The sequence below is a fragment of the Ceratotherium simum genome, chromosome 23 (assembly GCF_057802395.1).
Source record: "Ceratotherium simum simum isolate JZ-2026a chromosome 23, ASM5780239v1, whole genome shotgun sequence".
NCBI lineage: Eukaryota > Metazoa > Chordata > Mammalia > Perissodactyla > Rhinocerotidae > Ceratotherium > Ceratotherium simum.
In genome coordinates this window covers 4339355-4365653 of record NC_141922.1, presented here as the reverse complement: position 1 = coordinate 4365653, position 26299 = coordinate 4339355, and the positions used below count along the sequence as shown (strand labels likewise).

The 26299-nt window shown below is 45.3% G+C and overlaps 1 protein-coding gene across 5 annotated transcripts in view; it reads right to left on the bottom strand.

Moving 5' to 3' along the window:
• The window catches only part of TRAPPC9 (trafficking protein particle complex subunit 9), a 645618-nt gene that overhangs the window by 471214 nt on the left and 148105 nt on the right, over positions 1–26299 (bottom strand). For all 5 annotated transcript variants that reach the window (XM_087447411.1, XM_014788024.2, XM_087447413.1 and 2 more), the window contains 3 exons: positions 24831–24957; positions 21065–21197; positions 14433–14596 (listed from right to left, as the gene is read on the bottom strand). In XM_087447411.1, coding sequence (XP_087303537.1) covers positions 14433–14596; positions 21065–21197; positions 24831–24957 — 424 coding nt within the window. The remainder of the gene's footprint in view (positions 1–14432; positions 14597–21064; positions 21198–24830; positions 24958–26299) is intronic.

Below are 26299 nucleotides of genomic sequence, written 5' to 3'. Positions count from 1 at the left end.
TGTTTTGTAAATTGATATTACTACATCATTTCAGAATGATCTAGAAAAGGATGGACAGTTGGGAAAAGGATGATTGGATTGTTGAGAGTGCTAGTTCCTGGAAAGTAAGGCTTTAATGACAACATGAGGGATTAATCACCATAGGCTGATGACAGCACACCACGGATACATCTACCCTAGTCTGGAGGGCCAGGGAAAACTTCCTGGAGAGACTGTTATTTGGACAAGACTTGAAAGATGAGGAGAAGTCAGGCAGATTAAAAAGAGGGAGTAGGAACCTGTGCAATTGATTCTGGACTTGTTATGGATGTGTTTACACATTCCCTTGCATGTATAATGTATTTAATTGACGTTAAACCCCAAACTCCCCACATACACACTGGTCTTGTCTTCTTCTTCCTATTTAATAATCTACAGAACGTAGCCCAGAGCCCAGGATATTCCAACATATTCCAAAGCTCAGGAACACTTAAGGGCATGCTAACTTCTTTAAAGAGCCTATTCACCTGCTACAGCAGCACCAGCCAACCTTTCTATGAAACGCCAGCACCAGCTAAGACACTGAGGCCCTGCAAAGACCTCCTCTCCCAGAGATTCCATCAGGCCATTTCTGAAACATGGGCATCAAGAGCCAGCCACTCATTCAGATCCTTTCCCATGGATGGGCAGGAAGTAAGTGAGGGCTCTCAGGCACATCTCCAGCTGAACCAGCATATAAGGCCCTGACAATACTCAAAGGCCTTGGGAAGAGCAGTCTGGTCTCCCCGCTGTGCCCTGGCTACCTATCCACACGTGCTGCTCCCTCTGCCAAGAAGGCCTGGCTACTTTCTTGCAGAGTGAATTCTGACTCGTCCTTCAGCCCAACTTCCAGGCTCCTTTCCTGCAATGCCTTTCCCATCCCACATTGCTCCTCTGTGCTCCAGTGTGCACACCTCTATTGGAACATCACCCCCTGTATTAAGCAGCTCACTCTTCCACCAATCAATCGACAAATGGAAGGCGGGGACTGGACCCTGCCTTTGAGGCTCACCACCCCCTTGAGAGGCAGGGTTCTGTGCTGGTTAAGAACATCAGCTTAGGAGCCGGCCCCGTGGCATAGTGGTTAAGTGCATGCGTTCCACTGCTGGCGGCCCAGGTTTGGATCCCGGGCGCGCACCGACGCACTGCTTGTCAGGCCATGCTGTGGCAGCGTCCCATATAAAGTGGAGGGAGATCGGCACGGATGTTAGCCCAGGGCCAGTCTTCCTCAGCAAAAAGAGGAGGAATGGCAGATGTTAGCTCAGGGCTGATCTGCCTCACAAAAAAAAAAAAAAAAAGAACATCGGCTTAGGACTACATTCCCTGGGTTCAAATCCTGGATCTAGCTGGGTATCCTTAGGTAAGTCACCAAATTTCCATGTGCCTCAGTTTACTCATCTATACATTGGATTGTCATGAATAATAAATGAGCTAATAAAAGTAAAGTACTTAGAATAAGCACTCAGCCGGGGGTAGTTATCCCTCCTGCTCCTCTCACCCCATCTCCCAATCCCAACTGGACAATCACAGCACCCTTTCACCAGAGCCGCACAAGGAGCAAATAACTCCTGCAGAGCCTCTGCCTCTGCGCTTGGCATTCAGTAAGTGCACAGCAATGTGAGCTGCCATCAGCATCCCCTCCCACTCAGCAACTAACAGCCCCGGCCCTCGGGAGGCACTCAAGTTTACGATGTGCAACGGACAAATATATTCCAGGATATCATTTCGGATTTAGAACTAGAACCGATGGAAAAAAAGTTATGTGAAAAAAGCGGAATACCAAATTAGAAGGTACAATACAATTTCAAGTGCATAAAAATATTCACATAGGAAAAAAAGAAGAAAACATACCTATATGCTAACACCAGTTATCTTTGAGTAGTGGGATCCCAGGTAATTTCAAATTGTTTTGAATTATCTGAATTTTCTACAATGAGTAAATATTACACTTTCATAAACATGTATATACACACAAACACACACACACACACACTCTAACGACTTACTCTTGTGTCTAAGTTCCCCGCCCGTCCCTCCCATGTAATATGGAGAGGAGCCTTGTGAATCTGGCCTGCAAGTCCACAGGCAAGATTGAGCATGCTGAGGGCCGTGGCCCACCTGAGAGAGTGAGGTGGGATTCTAAGCCAATGCAGCTGCTTTTTATGGTCCCCTACATCAGGGCCAGGCAATAATGTGAACTGATGACAAGCACAGCAATCACCTGGGGCACGTGTGTCCCTGAGCCCCCAGACTCAACCCTGCCAGCTGGATAAACTTCTCCAAAGCGGTGTATTAACTCTGCTGCAGCCATGCCAACTGGCAGTTGGTCAAACACCTAAAAAGAATTTGACCAGGCTTACGAAACCTGGTCCAAACTAATTAGGTAAGCTCTGCCTCTCCTTTCCACTCCCGGTGCTGACTGGGCAGGGCAGGGCTGCTCTGGAGGGAGGAGGAGGGTAGGCCCAGGAACACCAGACAAACGCCTCTCCTAGACTTTCTTAAAAACAATATTGCCATAACCATCTATTAAGTACCATCTCTTAACTTCACACTACAGCTATATTATTCCCATGTTATAAACGAGGCAACTAAAGCTCAGAGAGTTTAAACAACTTACCCAAAGTCAAACAGCTAGTAAGTAAGAGAACCCAGAGTCAGAGGCAGGAGCACAAACACTATGCTCTTTCCACTCTATCTTCTGCATCTCACTGCATAGTAAAACCATTAACTCACCCAGCATTACACCCGGAGGGGAGAGTATTTACAGGGAAAACATCACTAAGGTGCTGTGACATAGGACCTTGAAAAGAGACGGCAGGAAATAAAATACAACAGTCAAGAGGCCGGCCCAGTGGCGCAAGCGGTTAAGTGCGCGCACTCCGCTATGGTGGCCCGGGGTTCACGGGTTCGGATGCCGGGCGTGCACCGACGCACTGCTTGGTAAGCCACACTGTGGCGGTGTCCCACATAAAGTAGAGGAAGATAGGCACGGACGCTAGCTCAGGGCCATTCTTCCTCAAAAAAAAAAGGGAAGGACTGGCACCGGATGTTCGCTCAGGGCTAGTCCTCCTCACAAAAAAAAAAAAATACAACAGTCAAGTATATGAGCTTTAGGATCAGACAACCCAAATCTGAGTACCAGCACTGCCACTTATAGCTCTCTGCCCATGTGTGGTCACATCTCCTCTGTCACCCCAAGACGCCTCGTCAGTAGACGAAGAGAATGTTAGAGTTGTTGTGAAGATAAAATATGACAACGCAAAGTCTTAGCCCAGTAACCTGGCACTAGAAACTTCTTAGATGCTTTATGTGAAGGTCCTCTGTAAACTACAAAGCACTACGTTAATATTTGCTCTTTACATTCTACTATTGCCCGATTCATTCCTTCAAGGAGCATTCACTACACAGCCACTAAACATCCTCCACACAGGCACAGTGCCACGTTCTGGGGAAAAGAGATAAATAAGATGTGGTCCCTGCCTACAAGAGGGCAAGGGCCTCGCGGTTGGGGAGGGGTCTCTGATTGTAGGAAGAAACAAGTGTGGAAAGGGGCAGAGGAGTAGCCCCCAAAAGCTTAGACCAGATGATGGATGACATTCCTTTCAGTCTGAAAATTTCTTAAAAGTTTATAGTAGTGTTTTATAGAGAAGAGTTCCAACACTGCTGAATTAATGAACTGCCCAAATCTGGGTGGCACAGAACTAAGGAAAGACTCATTGTCCTAGTGGCTTGAACTAAGAAAGGGACCTGTCAAGGTCCCAGATTGTATGAAAGAACTAATTCTTTCAGCTATCAGTCCAGCCTATCAGGAATTTATAACTACTGTAGGAGGAAAAAACTAAACTAAAAACTATGATTACAGCACTATTCTTGGCTGTTCGAACGACTTTTCATTTCTCAAAAGTGTTTCAAAGAGAGACGAACTAGGAGATGTCCTCAGGGCTCCCTGTGGTCGTGGGCTGGATGTCTCACCGAGATCAGGAGGCAGAGGTTTGTAACAGAGGCGTGAAATGAAAGAAATATTGTCAACTGTGATTTCAACTGGGCTACGGGGGCCATCTACCAAACACAACCCAAAAGGAGGGAAGGCGGGGAAACACACCTTTATTGCATGCTAGGTACTGAAATCCCCACCACCAGACAGCTGACCTTCACAAAGTACTTCCGCGAAGGGACATGACACTGAGATCTTTACGTGTGCTGTGGCATGGATCCACACAGCAACTCTCTGAATAGGTCCTGCTGCTATCCCCACGGTAGGAAAGCCATCCCAGGCCGTACAGAAGTGGGTGTGGCCAGGAGTCAACACTGTGCTATACGACCCACCCCAATATGTTTACTTGTTTAATCCCAAAATCAAACCTACAAAATAGTGCTGTATTTCAGTTGTAAAAAGTGTATTTTTTTCCTTATTTTAACATTTTGCATAGGTACTTTTGAGTGTTTGTGCTTCTTGGGGAAGGCAGGCCCTGCTGAAGCCGACATCAGAGCACCTGATCCTCACATGCTGTCAGCATGACACGCCACCAATCCCAAACAACTAAATGGGAACTTGACATTCAAAAGTTCCCAAACTGCAGGGCCATACATTCTAACTTCTTCTGCCTTCCCTGTCTTGCTTATTTACTTCCCACCCACGCTCCCAATGAGCTGAACGTATCAAGTCTCGCAGTATTGATTAAAAGGCATTTCACTTGGTCTTAAGATGAACTTGTTTTGTAAACTTCTCCAGAGTGACCGTAAAACTGTGTAAAATGCTAAACTGTACAAGAAAGCCACTGCAATCATGTGTAAAGAGGGCACGGAGTGAATGAATGAATCCTAATCATTCATGAATTTCAACGTCTTCCTAGGAGGCACACCAGTAAATCCATTCACGGTAGTTACTCACCGGTAGCAGAAATAATACAGGATGTGCAGTCAGATTTCAACTCAATTCAGTGAACATGCCTGCCTCCCACACTGAACTGCGAGCTCCTTCAGGACAGGGCTCATGTATTATTCATGTACCCGGCATGGTGACTGCCATATAAATGTGATATAAATGTCTGACTGCTGAATAACACAAAGCCAAGTGAAATGAGCGACTGTAATGGAGCATGAGCAAAGCAATGTACGGTAGGAGTGGCATAATTAATTCTACTTGAAGGGTCAGAAAAGCTTTCAGGAGGTGGCACGTGGACTGATCTGTGAATGACGGATAGGATCTGAGATGCATATAGGACACCTGAGAGTTAGCCAAGCCCTGAATACATGAAAGTGTGTCCAAAGATGGCCAGAGGACAGACTGTGGAGGCCACTCCGCACCCCAGAGGGCAGGGACTTGAAAATGACTCTCCTGGGTGTCCCCAGTGCCTGACACAACGGCCAACATGTAGGAGGCACTCAATAAAGACCTGTTGAAGAGTTGAGCCAGAGGACGAACAACTGGTGGACACAAGGACAGACAAAAGCAGAGGAATCGATGGTAGAAAGGCAAACAGAAGAGCTCTTGTCACTGCCTCACGACACACACTGCACCTGCTCACCGTCCAGCTTTCCCCCACACTGCGAGCCCCATGAGGATAGGGGTTGCTGTTTTCCTGCCCCCCAACAGTTCCTGAAACAAGGCAGAGACTGGATGAGTGTTTGTGCAAAAGAGAAGAGAAAGAAGAAAGGTAGGCAGCAAGCCAAACGATGAATCTCTTTGAACGCTGGGCTAAGAAACTGAGTACAAGAAAGCTACATAAAAAATATCTAAGAAAGGTGACAAAAGAACCGACATTTGTATAACACAACAATGGAGGCAGTATCAATGATAATAACAACAGTTTACAGGAAGAGCTACTGTTTACCGACCCCTTAGTAACGCCAGGTGCTCTATGAAGTGCTGAACGTATAATCCAACGAGCGGAAGAATTACGTGGTCCCCTCCCCATTACAAGGAACAGACTGTCACAGAAGCACGTAACGCGGTCCAAGTCATCCAGCCAGTGAGTGGCAAAGCCAGGATTCAAACCCAAGTTTGTCTGATTCCAAAGATTGTAGTCTGAACCATAATAACTAAGTTTAAAACTGAGGATGGCCTGATCCAGGGGGGCTTCCCAAAGCCCCAAAGCAGGCCCCAGCAGCCTCCTCTCAGCTCCCTTCTACCTCTGCCCACGCCCAAACATGCAAGTGGGACTGAGCGTGAAAACTGAAGGAGAGACTGAAGACACTGAGTCCTTTTTTCCCCACTCCCCAAGACACTCCATGCCTTGACAATGCTAAGAAGTAACAAACCACTTTTCTACAAGATTCTCTTTTAAAATCTTGCCCTGTATTGCCATACTGTTTAAGAAAAATTATATAAAAATAGCATAACACAAGCAACTCAGAAACAGACCAGGCTAAAAAAAGAAATTTCAGCAGGCAGGGAGACTCTTACTGTAACTTACGTGCCCTTTCAGCCAGCTTATCACTGAACCCTGGAGTCCTGGAATTGCATAGCAAACAGGTGTCCCTTTGTGATTAGGAACAAAGGAGCCAGGAAGCTCCTCACTGTCAGAGCTGCCCACGGCCTCCCAAGATGCTTCTCACTGTCTCATCTTTTCTGGCTTCACTCCCTGTGTGATGAGCAGGGCTTATGCTGACTCTACTATATGGTTTCTACTTCTGATTTGCTATGGTTTTCATGCAGGAACACCCTCATTCATCCAGGAAATTGTTACATTTCACCATTCCAGGAGACATCTGAGAACAAGGAGGAAGCTAGGATGGTTTTTGAACTGCTCAAAGAGAGGTCAACCCAGGAAATTTACTCCAAGGCACCTGTCTTCTTCAAGCAGGGCGTGCGCTTACTCACTGAGTCGGCCTCAACGGCCCCGACGTCCTGATCTCCCAGGCCCAGCAGAGCCACTGGGAATGGGCAGCAAAAGCACCAGCCCACTCCCCCACTTACAGGGAAGGGAAGTCAGCAGTGACCCGTCACCCACTGTGTGCCCAGCACTGTGCCTGGTGCACCAGAGGTATTACCGCTTGTTCTGGAACTCCCCTGTGAAAGAGGGACTGGGTCCCGGGGAGCGCCCAGATGGGAACCCTAATCTTCACGCAGTCAGACAGCTTGCTCAGGCCGAGTCACGCAGCTGACAACTGACAGAGCAGAGCTGGATGCCAAATCTGTTGGACTCCAGACCCTTCTTCTCACCCCCTGGCTGAGAGGCCGAGCTGCAGCCCACACTGACGGAGGTGACCAGCAAGAGAAGGGAAGGAGCCACACACAAACCAGAGTGCAGCCGGCGGGGTCACTCGGCGTGCCGGCAATCAGCAAGCCCAAGAAGAGCTTCAAAAGCTTCCACCCCGATCTATGCCCCCACCCACAGAAAGGCCAGTAACTAAACAATGTTTCGAGTCCTGTGTCCAGAATCCTACTTCCACGCATACGGTATACTCAGAAAGATTTCCAACCGCACTGCTTACTTCTGTATTAAGTTCTGTGGCTTGAGAGTGACGCATTCAAGTAACAGGCAAATCCCCTCACAGGGAACAGCTTATTCACCCTCTGATGCCAAAAACCAGGGTATTTGTATCTAAGCACTGATGCAGGAACTTCAGAGCGCACAGGAGACCTTCCACAGCTGCGGCAGCACGGAAAGCTAAACACTCACTGTCGGATTTAATACGTTTGCACGCCTCAAAAATGGGCCTGTTTCCTCCCTTCAATACTGTGGTTCAAAGTGGAACGTCCAGTCACAATCCTATATAATGACATGCTGTCAGGAGTAACAAGATAAACATAAATCAATAGTGTAGCAAATGTCACTAATTTTTCCCCCCGTGGAATTTAGTTTCAGAAATAATAGTCGTTATTTTAATGCTAGAGTTTAGTTTAGTGCAATCAAGTGAAACTGGTTATTTCACATGGACAGTAATACAGAAATTGTTACTGCTGTTGACCTTCAGCATTTGAGGGCCGTTCACATTTGCTCCTACTGCAGAGACTGTTACTACAGCATTCACGAGCAAAGTAAGCAGTAGAGAATCTCACCTCCAATCAAAACACTTCTGAATGTTTAATTATACCACATGGACATGGACTCGTAATCATTGCTTTCTGTCAAGAAATTAAACTATGAGAATAAAGAAATTAAGCATGTGTATGTGTATTTATGTGTATATTTGTGTTTGTATACACACTCACAGACTCATATATATGTTAGAAGATTTGTTGAAAAGCAAACAATAATTCTTCTTAATTTGGCCTTAATTACAAAAAAATCTGTTTATTTAAGTACAGGCAGAAGTTTGCATCTTTAACAACCTACAAATAAAGACCTGCTCACAAATGGAGTGTAATTAGAATGATTACATGACATTGGGGGATGATCCTTGTCCAAATCGGGGGGATTATAAGTGCTCATCCCCACGTCAGGCACCCGTGATCGGGGCTCATACTCACCCATAAGAGCCTAACGACAGTTTACACTCCTGAGAGGGCCCACAAAGCTCTGCTTGACTCTTAATATCACGATCCTTACTGTACACTTACTGTGCAAAAGGATTTTAAAAATGAGTTTGTAAGACTAGAGATTAAAACAAGACAGGAAAGCAAGGAAGATGGAGGAAAAAACAAAACAAGAAAGTTTATCTGGAGAAAAGGGGGTTTATTCAAAAGGGAGCGAGGCCATGTCCAGAGACTTGTGAGGGCCCCTGACAGGACACAGGGTGCTCTCCAGGAGTGAGGAAGAGGAGAAGGAAAAGACATGGGGCCCACAGGCACGCCTCCTGCATGGCCAAGGCCCCGGGCACACAGGCCACCTGTAGATGGGCTGCATCAAGAACAAGCAGCATTCTTGACGCAGGCATGGGTTGGGTACTGTTGTGCTCAGAATCGTCCTAAGAGCTTCCCATGTACTGCACTGACATCTCAGCCTCGGGACAACCCTACGCAGCAGGCACTGGGGCTGCACTTATACCTACAGTGTGACGAGCACTGGGGGTAGTTCTTAGGCCTGGGGATGTAGCAGGGAAATACACAGACCACCAGCACCCCCAGATAGACCTCTTACAGGTGGTGTAATTATTTAATGAGAAAAAATCACCTGAAGCACCACTCAGCTGGCACACGGTGGGCGCTGAAAGTTATTATTACTGTTGAGATACAAAATAACTCTGATAGCAGTACAAGGAAAATGATATGGACCCAGAGAAGGGAGCATTTAACTCCACATGGAAGAGTTGCATAGAGCAGACACTTTAGATTCCCCTAAAGAAGCTACACTCAGCGGGCTTAAACAAAGACAACGCTAAAATGGAAATGGACGTTACTTATTATCCACGACGGCGTCTTACCTTGTCTCTGCCGCCCTCCCCCACTCAAACACATAATCCTTGCTCATGTTCCCAATACAAGACATTCTCCCATCTTCCCATATATATTAGATCATTTATTAATACTGGCAGCTTTTGGGTACTGTAGAATATAAGTGACAGGAATTATTCCCTTTGTATACGCTGGAAGCAGATGGTTTATTTTCATTAATTTAATTCTACATGTAAACGTACTGCAGCTTGGGATGAGAATTAAAAAAGAATGACAGCTTTAATTTTTCACTTGAAATGTGTGGTTTTGAAAACGGCCATACCACGCTATATATTATGGATTTGAGGTTCTCCGTCTCATGATTAAGGGTAACGATGCCCGAGCTGCGAGTTAGGAGCCCTCAGTCCTCGCCTTGCTCTTTGTGAACCTGCTACATGACCTTAGACGGGCCATTTAACCTCTTTGTTCTCCCCTTTCCCACCCACACAGCGAGGGCAATAATACTTGCTCTGTCTACCCTAGAGCCGACTAGAGTGGAAGATAAGCACAGAAAAATGACACAACAAGAAAAGAGACAGGTGAGATGTGGGCAAGGTGGTGATGGGAAACTAAATTTGAGAGCTGGGGCAAGAAGGTAACTGTTGATGGCATCGGATGTACCCACCACTGAAGGCTTCTACCTTGGAATTCTGTCCAGTTCCCACGTTCCCAACTTTCTACATCGCTATCAGTAAATATTGACTGAGGGCTGACCAGATAAATACAAAAGAATGGTCGCCTCTGGGGGTGGACAGGGATTGGCTGGAAGGGGACATGAGGGAATTTTCTGGGGTGATGAAAATGTTCTATAGTATATCTTGGAAGAGTTTGGGTTAGACACATGTATTTGACAAAACTCATCAAACGGTAACTTAAAATTTGTGCGTTTCACCGCATATACATTTTCCCAAAGAAAGTAAGCAAATTTTGAACTCTAATTAATGATAGGCATGCTGAAGTGTTAATGGGTAAAATACACTGAAATCTGCAACTTACTTGGAACTACACAAAAAAATAAGATGGATTAATGGATGAATAGGAGGCTGGATAGACATGTGACAAATCAAATATAGCAAAATGTTAATTATAGAACCTAGATGGTAGTATACAGCGTTCCCTGTAAACTTCTCTTAACTCTTCTGTATGCTTGAATATTTTCGTAATAAAAGGTTGGAGAGGGAGGGATGGCTGATAGAAACAGTAGGTTTCAGGAGGGTTCAAAAGCATAAGAACACCAAAGGCTAGGGGAGCCCAAAAAGGTGACAAAAACTGGACCTTGAGAAAGGCAGCACTTAGATAGCTCAGAGAAAGCTGAAGGCATTCCCAGGAAGGACAAATGGTCTGAGTGAAGGAGCAGAGGCAGAACTTACAGGGCGTGGATGGAAGCTCAGCATCTAAGGGGAGCTGCACGACTCATTAGAAATCTCCAAGCAATTCACACCTCTGCTGTTTTAACCCACTCACCCAACAAGTGAGACAGGAATATGCTATTAGTCTATTCTGTACATGAGAAAATCCCTTCCCATTGACAGCCCTCGGGACTGAGCACCTACTATGTACCAGGCCTGGAAGTAAAAGGATAAACCCATTTGCTGCCCTTTGAGACTCACACCTGGCTGGAGTGACAAGCAATTCAATATGTCACAAAAAGGGCTCCTGCAGAAGTAACTCAGGGCACTCAGACAACAGAGGAGGGGACCCAAGTCTAGGAAGGCTTTCCAGAGGGCGACAACTCTCACGGAGTGTCACTCCATGAAACTCTTCTGTGTGGAATTAAATGCTCCCGTCTCTGGGTCCACATTATTTTCTCTGTACTGCTATCAGAGTTATTTTATACTTCAAACACAAAGGAGAAATTAAGCAAAGATCAGGCGGCAAAGGGGGTAGGAGGAGAAGTTAGCAAGTTGACTTCCAGGGAGAGGAAATGGTTTAATCAAGTTTAAAAGAGATAGCATAAATGTCCAGGACACTGAAATTGGTTCCTAATGACCAACGCGACTAGAGTTGAAGGGGAGAGGCGGCAAGAGACGAAGCTGGGGCACGGGGCAGAGGCCAGCCCTACAGGCCTTGGGGTCAGGGACAACAGGCAGTCGTCCAAGGGTTTCCAAAGGAGAAAAGCCTGAGGATTTGTGCTTCAGAAAGAAGAAGCAAGTCAGTAACGAATAATGAACACACGATTACCATTGGGTTTACCTGAGAAATGGAAAAGATATTTTCCAGTTGCTAAGCTGTGAAGACGAGGTCAATTACAGGAGATAGAAAAAATTTTACCATTATAGGCTCTGTACTTTTCTGTCATTCAATATTAGTTTGCTTGTTCAAACATCAACTAAACCCTATAACCAATTAATTAAATTGAGAATACCAGATGAAGGTATTTTATGTCAGAGAGGCATTTTCTACCTAATCTGTATGTACTTGCTCCCAAAAATAGGAGGGAAAGAGAAGAAAGGATGAGATGAAGGTAGTATCATCAAAATTTCCCAGAGACTAGGGGTACACAAAGTTTTCTTAAATGAGACATAAAAAGCAATGACCATTAATGACCAAAATAATTAGGTGAACCATATTAAAATTAAGAACTTCTGTGCATCCAAAGGCATGGCTAAGAGAGTGTAAAGGCAAACACAGCATGGAAGGAGACAGTCACACACATTTCCAACAAAGAACTCTTACTCAGAATATAAAGAAGTCCTACAAGTCAGAGAGAGACAAAAAGAAGAACATCCAACTGGAAAAAAGGACAAAGCACCTATATAAAAGAGTATCCGAGTATCCAGAACCATACGAAAGGTGTTCAACTTTGCTGGTCATCAGGGGAATGCAAATTAAAGCCCAGTGCTACCCCATTACACCCCACCCTCACCACCAGAATGGATAAAATGACTACAAATGTCAAGTATTAGTGAGGACTTAGAGCAATCGCAACTCTCACTCAATGATGGTGGGAACTGGTACAACGACTTTGGAAAAGTATTTGGCTCTAAAGCTGAGCACATGTATACCCTACACCCAGCATTCCACTCCCAGAGATATAGCCAACAGAAATGTCTACAGGTCCACCAACGCATGTGCCAAAATACTCATAGCAGCACTATTCTTAATAGTCCCCAGATGGAAACCACCCAAATGTGCTCAATCGTCAAATGGATGAATAAGTTGTGGTGTGCTCACACAGTACAGTATTCTACAGCAATGAGAATAAATGGTGACGGCAGCAGGGGTGGTGATAGTGGCAGCAACAATGGTGGCAGTGATGATGGTGGTGGTGATGGTAGTGATAATGTTGGTAATGGTGGCAGTGGTGATGATGATGGTGATGGTGGTGGCAGTGGTTGTGATGGTGGTGATGGTAATGGTGGTAGCAGTGATGATGGTGGTGGTGATGGTGGCGGTGGTGGTGCAATGGTCATGGTGGTGGTGGTGGTGGTGATGGTGGTGGTAAAAGTGATGGTGGTGATAATGATGGTGATGATGATGGTGGTGGTAATGACGGTGGTGGTGATGGTAATGGTGGTGATGGTGGTGGGTGTGATGATGGTGACAGTGATGGTGGTGGTGGTGATAGTGATGGTGGTGGCAATGATGGTGATGATGGTGATGGCAATAATGGTGGTGGTGGTGATGGTGGTGGTGGTGGTAGCAGTAATAAGAGCAGCCAACAAATCTGAGTACTAATAATATGCCAAGCACTAATCCAAGCACTTGGCGTATATTATCTCATTTAATTCTTGTAATAATCCTCCGATGTAGGTATTATTATTAGCATTATTTTACAGAAGAAGAAAATGCCAAGAGAGGCTAAATTACTTGCTCAAGGGAATACACAGCTAGTAAGTGAGAGCCAGGATTTGAACCTAGGCAGCATCTTCCAATGAGGAAAATACAACCTAGGTAGCATTTTCCAAAGAGGAGACAGATAGGGAGAACAAGTAAGACAACACAGACAGATATATGCTTCATTTCCGCCCCCACACAGACTTTCATTAAAATCATTGGGAGAGATATGGTAATAAAAGTTACCCTGAAATTCTCCCCAGTGGGACAAGCTCAGATTAACCATTCCTTATCCAATCCAAATTCTGTCTTTCATGATGTAAATTTTGCACAACAAATTCTCCCAAACTCATCCCTGGACCTTCCCTCTAGCTGGAACTAACCAGATGGCCTGTGGCTCTACCTCTAAGGAACATTTACTTCACTTGGTTTTTCCCATTATAATGTCATTAGCAGGAGGAGGGAGCCCTCTGCCAGGAAGTAATACATGCACAGTACATCCTTTCCTAGAAACTTAACCAGAACCTGTCAAGCTCCCACTGTATGCCTGGCTCACCTCACTTCTATATCAAAAGCACATAAACACCCCAAAGTTCTGCTAGCTTGCTTTCCCTCTTTTGTCTTTGTCTAGTCTCACTGGCCTGTCTAATTTCTCTAACTTTATTAAATGACCTGATTTTATTTCCACTTATTACTCTTGATACCTTTCCCTCCTCCTATACAATATCTTCCCCCTTTGATCAATCTGCTCACTAACCTCCAATATACTAGGTATTCTGCCATTATGCTGCCTCATTCAATTCTTAGAACAACTTTACACGGTAAATACTATCTCCCCTATTTACCCAGGAGGAAACTGAGGCATGTAAAGGATGAACAGCTAGTAAATGGTGAAGCCAAAATTTCAACACAAGTCTTATGTCCCCAAGCTACGTGTGCCTTAGAACCAGGAAACAGAGCACCTGCCTTTAAGAGGGAGTGCATAGGTTCTAAGTGTTGAACCCACAGAAAACACTGGGCTGGGCAGATTATGGGATCCCAGAGCCTGCTAATGTTTTTTCTCTTTATTCATTCATTCATTCAAGAATATCCAAGGATCTGATGAACATAGAGAGCACCGGGGATACAAAGGTGTATTCTTTGCTCTATTAACTTCCTTTGTGTGTTCTTTACACATAATTAGTATGCCAATTTCATTATGGCATCAAATTAAAAGTGGAACATGCTTTTAGACTCTGAAAACTGGTTATTTAAAGTGTTTCTTCTGCAAATAAAGAAGATAAACATTTCTGGGGTCAAAACTGCCTGAAATACCGACCTTTGGTGGTGAGAATTTTTGAGGTGACTTCCAGTTTCTCCAGCGGTTCCATTCCAATGTTTTCCAATTTAATGACAAGTTGCTGAGTTTCTCCATTGTAAAGCTGGACCGACACATTAGTAGATATTTCATCACCAGAGGAAGGTTGCAATGAATGTGCAGATCTAAAATAATAGTAATAAATTTTAAAAAGAAAGAAGAGAAGAAAACCAATGGCATTTTAAAATTATTCACATCAAATAAAAGGATCACCACACTTCTGCATTTCAGACATAGGAGCCAGGAAACTTTGGCTTTAAACATGGAATTCAGTACCCAGCTACTAGGAACAGAGGGTGAATCACCATGTGCAGAGTGTTTTCCACAGGCAGACGCATCCTGGGTCACTGACACGTTATCAACATGATCGCTCTCACTCAGCCTTAAGTTTCTTGTGTGTGTGAAGCAAAAAATACTTAATTATTGGATTATGGTGAGGGCAAAAATGAAACAATGAATTAATTCAAAAGATTCATGAGCATGTTACTCTCAAAAAAAATAAGAAGTCTCATGTTCAGAATTGCCTTGGGAAAATCCAGAGATTTAAGAAGAAAACTTAAATGAACCATTTGACTGATAACACAAGGAAGTGGAGCAAAAGAAAAATGAAACGTATATACAACAGATTCCATGTCACGGGTAAAAGCGATGGGCAATGCCTGCTGCGACACAGGGCAGCTGGTGGTGCCCTGGAGTCTGATGGTGTCTGTGCGGCCCCGTCCTTGGCACGAGTCAGGCGAGGCCCCGTGCTATGTGGGAGTGCAGCCCAGTGTCCTGAGGCCCCGAAGCTTGCCTGACATTCCCCTGAGGCTCCCGCACCACAGCCCTCGGTCTGAAGCTCTCGCCTGAGTTCCCCTGACTGTCACTTAATCCACAATGCTAATTACTCTGGGTGTCTCCTTCCCAACTCACAGGCAGCAAGGTGACTTCTGGGCAAGGAGGTCACTGGTGACCACAGGGCAAAGGCTTCTGGTGGCACAGTGGGGACAAAAGCCAGCCAACAATGAAGAGAGAGTGTGTGGTAGGTAGGGTTAAACATCATATACAATGAGCTGGAGAAGTGTGGCCACAAAAGAAAGAGAGGAAGTCACCAGAGGGGAAAGGGTCAATTCTTTCCTGGGATCTGAAAGGTTTATCTGGGTCTCCACTACCTCCCTCCCTGTCCCAGAAGGATTCCACAGAAGCCCCATTGGTCTAAATGTATGTGAGCCCACATCGTACACTTAATTGAACCAGAAATGGGCTGTGAAATCGACTAAATAGACTCCGGGCCACACAACCCGGCAAGTACCCAATGGCCTATCTGCTGACCAGCTCTTTCTAGCTCTGCTCCAGATCACAGCAGAAAGGATCAGGGTCAGACCCAAGTCCTGCTTCTATGCACCACAGGAGAGCTTCATATCCCCACACTATTTGGTCCAAAGGACAGAAAAGAATGTTCCAGACAGTGCTGCCCTCACACCTCTGCTGTCCAAGGGAAGAGACGATGTTTAAACAAGTTATGCATACAGAGCCAGTCATGCCCTTCCTGGGCGCCTCCAGTTCCAGGCTCTGATAGACGAGCTTTTATATGCAAACCACATTTTCAGAAAATAACAGTATAATGACTTGAGGTGAATTCCTTTGCATTTCATATCTTTAAAGTTGTTCATGAGTTAAGAAATAAACTTTCTCTGTCAAGAAAGGAAAAGTGACTCCCATCCTCATTCTAAATGACTTCTTTCCATACTTTAACATGCTGTCCTTCTCTAGTGAAAGCTGTTTGTAGTCAACGTGAATTTGCGGAGAAGGTATTCGGAAAAACTGAAACACAGCCGAGACTAATTACTTTGCGTCTCAAACACACAGGATGGCAGCCCCTCTCGTACTGTGGGAAAAGAAGGAGGGGAGAAAGCAGAGATGTGACACAGCGCAGAGCCTGGCCCAGACACAGGGGGCTGACTGTCCCAAAGTACAGTGTCCCATGCGTTGTGAGCACTGGAGCTGGGATGAGACAAGAGCTGGCACTGAAAAGGGGCTGAGTCCCAAGTGAGCCTCAGCGATAAGATGGCAGCCGTAAATGTCCCTAGGGACTCCCAATTCCGACCAAGGTCAGGCCCCCAGGGAGCGGGTCAAGGTCCAGTCTCCTAGGAGGAGATGAGGGCAGAGCTCCTCTGCAGAGCGGAACTCCGACGTGGGAATACAGGTTTACATGGGCAAACCTTGGGAGGTAGGTATGAGGTCTACACCAACAAAACCATCTTTATTAAGGGTGTGGCCCCTGATCTCTTATCCATGTTGAGTAAAGCTGCCTCAGGATTGAGCAGCACTGAAGCTTCAAAGGGAGCACCAGTGCCTGAGGCCAAGCACAGCTGAGCACCAGGACTCCACAGCGGACAGGAGCGCCACAGCCACACCCCTCTGCCTCCAATAGATTCCACTCTTCGTGCTTCCCCTTCAAAAACAATGTCCCATCTCCTACTCGTGCTTCAGAAAGCAGCTCAGCCCCTGTCCGTGTACACGTAACAGCTCCTCCTTTGAGTCCCCTGAACACTCTGTGGGCAGAGCTGCCACCATTCTACATAGGACCACTCGCCCTAACCCCACACTAGATCAAAAGCTTTTTGAAGGTAGGGATGATGTTTTTATTTCTGTACTCTCAGCTCTTAGCCAGATGCCTGACATATAATGGGTACTCATTAAATTTGTGTTGAACAGACTAACAAGTATGTCAAATTTGAACCACCTGCTCGATACAGAAAAGCATCCTAACAATCAACTACACAGGCCCAGGACGGTGATTCACTGCACACTTAATGGGTACCTCCTAGGTCCCCGCCCAGTGAAACACATCTTCACATCGGCTGCTTGGCCATGGAGGAGTAAGAGCGCCCTACAACTCATCTCCGCACACTGCCCGACCTCGGCCTCCCTCTCCATCCGTCAGTGCTCACGCTGGCCCTCGAGCAAACCAGCACCGTTCGCTCAGCCTCAGACTCGCTGCCCTCTGCCTGGAAGGCTCTCTGCCACATCCCACCCACTCCCGCAGGCCTCTGCCCCCACGCCACCTTTGCTGTCGTGAGTATAAAAACCAGCATCCCACTCGCCCCCTTTCCCTGCTTTCTGTCTCTGCAGATCTGCCTTTACTGGACATTTTATCTTACCCTGCGTTGTTTTTTTCATAGCATTTAATTCTACTTCATTATGTTCTATATTTGTTTATTTATTTAATTGACTTACTGTTCACTTTTCTTGGCATATTTTCCTTGCTTGATTATCTAGCCAACTTTTGTGAATCTTGTAAGGCCCAAGTGAAACATCACACTCTCTATGAAGCCTTCCTGAACCCCAAAAGGGAGAGTGAACCTCCCCTCTCTTCCTGTTTTCACTCTACGGGAAGACTTAGTAAATCTGACTATAGTTAGTCTATCTCTCCTCCAGACATGAGCGCTTACAGGGGGAGAGGCCTGGGTCAAGGGCATTTCTTATTAATGGCTAGTCCTATAGCACAATGCCTAGAGGGCTTGGTAGGTGTTAATAAATGCTTGTGAGTGAACTGAATGAGTCAGTCACAGGGATATTTATATTAATTATAAGCAACACTCACTTAAAGAAAAGTCACTTTTTATTTCAGAAAATCTCATTAGCAAAATACACGTATTATACACAAGTTTTAAAAATAAGAAATAAAAAACAAACATTCTAACTCCAATTGGAACGCTGACACAGGGACCTCCCTCCCCCGGCCTCTATGCTCTCACTGAGGAACAAGTCCCAGCAGGGGATGCTGGGACCCACGCTCCACCCTGGGCTCCACGCTTCATGGGGTACGTAAGCTGGCCGTGGGCGCAGGTCTTCCTCTTGAGAGGTAACTAATACCACAAAGTACAAGTGCACAGCCAGACGGGGAGGGAAACCAGTTCAGGAAAGGAGGGAAGCAGATAGCAAGAGCTCTGTGTCCCTTTTCTCACAGCCACCGCTGCCTTACATTGCTAGAGAGATGGCCTTACTAGCACAAATGACACTGTCATCTTTTCCCAAAACATTTTTCCCTTTTGGAATAGCGCTTTTACTTTGTGCTTTTGCACCTTAAGCCACCTTGTCCTTTACTGAAGAGCTATGAGGGTTCACCAAGCGTGGGGCAGGCACACCGGTGTGACCTCGACTGCCAGCTCTCTCATCTCTCACCTTTAGTTCAGGGTCCTCAAACAAGCCAGGAGCACGTGCCTGAAATCGTGGCCTGAGGCCTGTGTCATCCGTAACCTGGCACCAGTCGGTGCTGCAGTGTTACAGGGAGCAGTAGGAGGCTATGATAGGGGGATGAAGCCTGAGCTGGGGGCTTGCAGAGTCGGCTGTTGAGCTAACACATGCTCAGAGGCAGCTCACGCCCTGGGAGCTCTGCTGTCCTCGTGTCCGGAACAAAGACAACAATGTCCTCCTGAGGCTGCCCTGGGCTTCCCTGAGATCAGTACTCTATGCTAAAGCCACCAAAATTCACTTTTTTTAAAACAGCGTAATTGAGGTATAATTTACATACCATGAAATACACTTGTTTTAGCTATGCAATTTAATCATTTTTAGTAAATTTACAAAGTTGTACTACCAACACTGATACTCAGTTTTAAAACATTTCCATCACCCCAAAGAGAGCCCTGGTGCCCACTGCAATCAATCCCTGCTCCCGCCCCCAGCCTGAGGCAACCACTAATCTGCTTTCTCTCTCGAGATCTGCCTCTTCTGGGCATTTCATATAAATGGAATCACACACTACGTGGCCTTTTGCATCCGGCTTCTTTCACTTTTTTTCTTCTTCTTGTTTCTGAGGCTCATCTACAGGGGGCATGTATCAGGAGTTCATTCCTGTTTACTGCTGAGTAGTCCTCTGTTGTATGGATGTACCACATTTTGTTTACCCATTCACCAGTTGCCAGACATTTGAGCTCTTTGCACTTTTTTTTGGTAATTATAAATAATGCTGCTGTGAACATTCATGTACACATTTCTGTGTCAATACATCTTTTCATATGTCTTGGGTCGATACCTAGGATTTGAATTACTGGGTTTTTTCATTTTCCTAATGGTGTCTTTGAAGTGCAAAGGTTTTTAATTTTGATAAAGTTCAATTTATCAATGTTTTCTTTTATGGATCTTGCTTTTGATGTCATATCAAAGAACTCTTTGCCTAACCCAAGGTCATGAAGATTTTCTCCTATGTTTTCTTCTAAAAGTTTTACACTTTTAGCTCTTACATTTAGTTCTATGATCCTCTTGAGTTAATTTTTTTCTGATTTCATTTTATTCTCCAATCACATGATGCTTTCTCTCACCCCTGGGGTTTCTCACAGACTGCTGTCTTTGTTAGAAAATTCTCCCGCCTACCCATTGTACATGGCTAATTCCTCCTCCCTCACCTAACCTATCACACCACACTCGACATCGCCTCCTGGAAGGTATCTTCCCTGAGCCCCTGTGATCTCCCACAGCCCCATCAGAGTCCCGACAATAGCAGACTGTGACTGTTTGGCTACCTGTCAATCTCTCCCACTTGACTGTAACTTCCTGTGAAGGCAAAGAGCAGGGCTACTGTGTCCACTCTCATAGCCCTAGCCTCTAGCACGGTGCCTGGAACTGAAAAGGGCCTGTCAAATATGTGAATGAGCTTTCAAAACACTTCAGAAAATCCCAAGATACACTTTACAAAAACAGCCAAAAGAACAAACATTAAAGCATTATTCATAAGAGTAAAAATTGAGACAATCTCAAATTCCAATAGCAAGGAAATGAATGGTGATACAATTTTGAGATGTCTTTATAATGCACTTTTTGAAGCAATTAAAATAGAAATTTTTTATCTTATGTTATATGGTTATGCAAAAAGTAATCTATGATACTACATATAATGTAGTATGATCTCAACTATTCAAACTACATATATTTTTTAAAAAGGACAGATAGGGCTGGCCCCGTGGCTTAGTGGCTGAGTGCGCGCGCTCCGCTGCTGGCGGCCTGGGTTCAGATCCCGGGCGCTCACCAATGCACTGCTTCTCCGGCCATGCTGAGGCCGCGTCCCACATACAGCAACGAGAAGGATGTGCAGCTATGACATACAACTATCTACTGGGGCTTTGGGGGAAAAGAAAATAAATAAAATTTTAAATAAATAAATAAATAAATAAAATTAAAAGGACAGATAAATACTGGAAGGAAATACCACAAAGCATTAATGATAATTGCTTCTGGGACTCCTGAGATTTATTTCCTTTTCTTTTTATGCTTTCTTATAAAGCTAAAAGAAAAAAAAAAGACTATTTTTTAAAAGATAAGAGTTTTTTCTTAAATTCCCTAAAACCTTGATCATCTTTCACAAAAATTATGATTCCAAAGGCTAATTTCACATTTTATTCTGTTCTTGGTAATAAACACTTCAACTTTGTTCCAATCCGCTTTAAGCAAAGCAAATTGCCAAGCGGTTATCTTGAAGAAACCCTTCACCCATACTCTGGTCATAAGAATCACAGATTAACTCAAACTTTTGGTGCCATTAAAAAAAGTATAACTAAAAAATATTCTTAAGCGCCGTTTCTTGTAAGAAAGTAGACTCTTAGCGTGCCTACCTGGGCAGAGAAGTGCTGATCTGGAGTCTGGGCAGAGCAGGAATGACTTCGACTGTGGAGCCGCTGGTCTTTATTCCCGGGAGGTTGTCCAGCAAACAGTCACTAAAGACACCAAAGACCGTGGTATGGTAACCTGGGAAACAAGAGAAAAGCTTCACACCACCTGCAAAGGCTTCACGCCTCATGCCTACACCTGAAGGCAGCCCCGGGGTAATGAAAAGAGAGCGGTCCCTTTCGGAACACCTGCGTCCAGTTCAGATTGAGGCCCCATCACTGCTAGTCTCACCCAGAGCCCCCGCACTCAACCCCGAAGGCCCTTGGCTTCCTCAAATGGAGAAGGGAGATGATAAGAGCACCTGCACTCCTGCTTCACAAGGGGACTGGGTCCAAATGAAGTGCGTATGTGAGAGTCTTTGTAAACTATAAATCGCTACACAACTTAATAATTAGTATCTCATCCCTTTACTAATTTGCTTTGCAAATGTATCCATCTCTAAAATAAGAACAATAGCTAGTATTCCTTTCCAGGTTAATAAATATTTGAAAAATGATTCAAAATCTTCCGTTGAGAGACAAAAGTTCAAGAGCCAATTACTGTTATTATAACTACCATGTGATATGGCAAATGTGCTGTATGTGTACAAGTACTATAATTTAACATTAGCAAATTTTCCATGCAAAAAAAAACACTCCATTGGTCAGATAAGCACTTGAAATTGTTTAAGTAAAGCTGTAAAATGGCTTTTGAAATTTTGAGAGATAATTATCATAAACAACATTCACTGTGTAACAAAATTAAACAATACCCAATGGCTAAATGCCTAGGGCAACAAGTTTTCTGTATTCATATTAAACGGTTCTGTACTAAACAGAGAAGCAAGCAGTTACCTCAAGGGCAAATTAGGGCCCTTCTATAGCCTCCTCAACGCTCCCCTTTACCTTCTGCCGGTTTTAAACTGGTTTCTCAACTTAAAATAACTCCAATTCACAGCACCCACACTTCCTTCTTTTTAAAGTATGTTTCTTAAAAGACTTCTTTAATTTAACTTGCAAACATTTTCCTCCCTAGGAACCCACATCAGGCACTAAAGCCTCCTCATATTTTTTTTCTATAAAACCTGATATTATGTGGTTTTGTCTGCTAAGCAACCTTTGTTTTCCATTTCTTAATTAAAATCAACCATTTTCCTTTTCTTACCCATTGCTGAAAATGATTGCAAATAAACCCAAAATCTGATGACGAATCCTCTGTGTTATGCCTGATAATACAAGGCCAGCCCTTCCACTTCGTATATAATGTGTACCAAAAATGAACACTAACTAGTCTGTACCAAGGATAAACAGCTAAGAACTTTGTTACTTAGGCTCTGAACCTTACTCGTCCAGGAACCTACTGGTGATTGGTTGTGTGTTACTCTGAACCAAGCTTTTCGGTCCAATTATTTCCTCTCTAATCCCTCTCCTTTGCTCCACCCCCCACCACAGCTCTGGTCCTACCTTTGTCCCCAGATTATCGCAATAGCTTCATAGTTGGTCTCCCTGCCTCCAGTCTTGCCCATCTCCAGCCTATTCTCCACAAAGCAGCCTCAGGGGTGCTGCTTTATCGCTCCTCCATTCAAATCATATCACTCCTCCATTCAAACAATGCAGCAGCCCCACTGCCCCAGGAGAAAGCCAACGTCCCGCAGCACGATTTACAAGGCCCTTCTGGGCCTGCCCTCTGTCTACCTTCCCAGTCTCATCACTACCACCTCTCTGCCTTGGACCAGCTACTCTGAGTCACCTCCGTTCCCCAACACACTGCGTTCTCTCTTACCTCCGGGTCTCTGGACCGGTTGTTCTTTCTGCCTGGAACCCCCTCAACTCCCCGCTCCATTCATTTGGATAGTTCCTAGTTGGACTTCAAACCTCAGGGTCACTTACTAGAAGTCCCTCTTGACCCACTCTCCCCTTCTGGGCCACCTCTCCCCCATGTTCCCACAAGCCATGTGCTGGGCCCCATCTCAGCACTTGCTGCAACACATCCTAACCTAGGATGACGCCTGCCTCATGGCTTGATAGAGAACACCCTTTCCCAGAAATGTTTCTTCCTTCAGCCAACAAATATGTACTGAAGACGTACTACGTGCCAGGTGCTGAGGATCCAGCTGAGCAAGACAGACAAGGCCAGGAAGGCAAAGGCCAGCAAGCAATTACAATTAGTGACATGAAGGAGGGACATGCACAGAGTGTCGTAGGAGCACCGAGCAGGGCACCTGATCCAGCATAGAGAAGCTGAGGACGGTCTCCAGGAGGAAAGGAGGTCTGAGCTGAGAAGCAGAGGAGCCCAGGAGCCAGCCAAGTCTGGAGGCATGCCAAGAAAAGGCAAAGCACAGGCAACGGCTCGGAGAGCTTGGCGTGTTTCCAGAAGAGACGTCTATGAGAGTGGAGTGTAATCCAGAAGAGGAGGGGCAAAGAGGAGATCACAGGGGCTGGATCACACGGGGTTCCAAGCCGTGCTAAGGAAGTTAGCCCTGATGATGAGGGCACTGTGAAGGCACTAAGACTCATGGTCAAGAGACGACATGATCGGATTTACACTGCAGAAAAGTCACCTGGCTGCAGGATGGAAAACGAATTTATTAGCAAGCAAGACTTGGGGCAGAATGACCAGTCCTGATGCTTTTGTGACAAACCGTATAAGAGGGTCATGTTCTGTGGAGTGGCTGTGGAGGTGAAGAGGAGTATTGATGACACAGTCAGTAACACAGGGGTGAGTGTGAGAGAGACAGGAGGAGTTAAGGATGACTCCCAAGTACCTGGTTAGGGCAACTGCTAGACGGTGATGCCCTGACTGAGATGGGGAGGGGCACCTCCGGGGAGGAGGTGATGTATTCTGGCTGGGATATATTATATGTGAAGTGCCTACGAGACAGCCAAGGAGATGGCTGGTTAGCGGCTGGATATGCAGGTTCAGAAAAGGGGTCTAAGACAGGAGACCCTAGGAATTAGCAGCATACAGATGGGACCTGAAGCCAGAAAAGTGGATGAGACTGATGGGATTGCCTAGAGCTGCCACATGGAGAAAGGAGGGGAGGGGGGAAGAGAGGGAAGGAAGGGAATAGAGAAGAGAGGAAGATGGGGAGAGAGGGGCAGGCCCAGGCTTGGGGGAAGGAAGGAGAGGAAGAGGAAGCAGAGGGAGGGCGGGAGAGAGGAAAGCACAGAAGCTGGGCCACGAGCAACACTGTCCTAAGGGTTGGGCTGTAGAAGCGGCAACTGGGGAAGAGACTGACTGAAAAGGAAGGCGGGAGAGGCAGCAGAAAACCAGAGGGTGTGCCATCACAGAGACCAGGAGACAGAGCACCAGGAAGGCGGCGGGCAGTGGTGCCGAAGGCTGCTGGGCAGTGAAGTTAGATAGAAACCGAAAAGCAGGCGCCGCACTTAGTGGAGTTGGGAGGGCTTAACTGTAGTGGGAGAAGCTTGGAGCACGTTTGCAGGCTCATTGGAAGAAGTCAGCAGACCGGAGAATGGTGAAGATGAGGGAGAGGAGAGGGGCGATGAGGCCAGAACACAGAGTGAGGACCCCTCCCGCTGTAACAGGAGCACGGCACCACATCCTGCACACTCAAAAACGTTTCATTTCACATCCCAAAGAACTGCAGTCTTCCCATTATCTTTACATTGGGTGGGACCACAATGCCGGGTGACCAGTGACAGGCCTCAGTGAGGCAGTACAGGAGGTCAGCACTTCTACTCCACCTGAAATCAGAAGAGGAATTCTCCTTACCATTCACAGTAATCGTTCCAGTCGTCTGTGGGACCCCAACGAGCGTCACCGGGTAAAGGCCAGATTCAGCTGGAAGGGAAAGCGCTGCAGGGAGAGACTCGAACTCCACGCCACTCGTGAGAAGACCCTAAAGCAAGTGATGGAGCAACATGAATAAGCACAGCCCAAACCCACCACTGTTAGCCAGTGCCAAACTAGCCACTGCACATCTACTAACAGGCAAGCTCCAGGACTCCCAGAATGAAACAGCTTTTATAAAATCCGCAGAGAATTGCAGAGACAGTCTAAAAGTGTGATTAACACAAAACAATCTTGGAAATGGAAAGCACTATGGGTGCCTAAACAACAATTCCATCTTGATATTATCCCTGATTGCTATATTTTTTATCTTTGTTTTGATTTGTTGTTTTACCAAATGAGAATGTAAACAAAGAAAAAAACCATAAAGTGTGGAAATATATTATCCATTAATATCCCTCTGGTGCACTTAAGAACTATCAATTCATTTCAATATGTACCAGGTACTTGACGGTGAACAAGACAGATTCTCTGGCCTCAAGGAGCTGCCCCCTGAGTGGAAACAATGCAGGGATGTCTGTGCTCAGCACTTCTCCTCAACATTGTAATAGAGGTGCCACCCAGTACAATAACGCAAGAAAAAGAAATAAAACGCATAGGACAATTATTCACAAAAAACAAAACTATGAACATAGAACACCCTGTGGAATGTAGAATGAAATATGAACTAACGAGCGCACTTAGCAAAGTGACAAAGTCAGCATAAAAAAGAGCAAAGGTATTTCTATAACCTAACAATAAACAATTAGAAAATAAAATGTAAAAAATACCATTAACAAGAGATTTTTAAAAATCAACTATCTTGGAATAAATCTAATGAATGATGTGTAAGAATTCCCCATTGAAATCTACAGAACATGGTTGAGATGAATTAAAGACGACCGAAATGAAGGAGAGATCCTGGATTCTTTCTAGTAGGTTTGTTTTCTGCAGTGCTATGGTCAACACAACCCTGAAACTATTTTAGATTACAGGACTGAGCAGATGAGAACGTGTTGATGTTGTTGTGAGCCAAGTTCTCACAATGGAGGACAGGACATAGACATGGAATGGAGGAAGGAAGAAAGAACACTATGGAGATGGATTAGAATGGGAGGTATCACTGGGAAGTCAGGAGTTACAAAATGTGTATATGCATGCATATGGGCACGTGTGTATACATATACACACACGTAGATGTATGCATGCAGGTATATATGTAAGTACATGTCCTTGTGTACACACATGCATACTCCTCCTAACTCTGTCTGCAGAAAACACGCAGAACCAAAGACACTCTAGCAGCAATGAGCACACCTGTGCCCAGATTTTGAGCAAAAGCATGAGGTGATCTAATGATGTGTGGAACAGATGTAGTGGGCAAGAGCGAAAGCAGAGAAACCAATTAGACG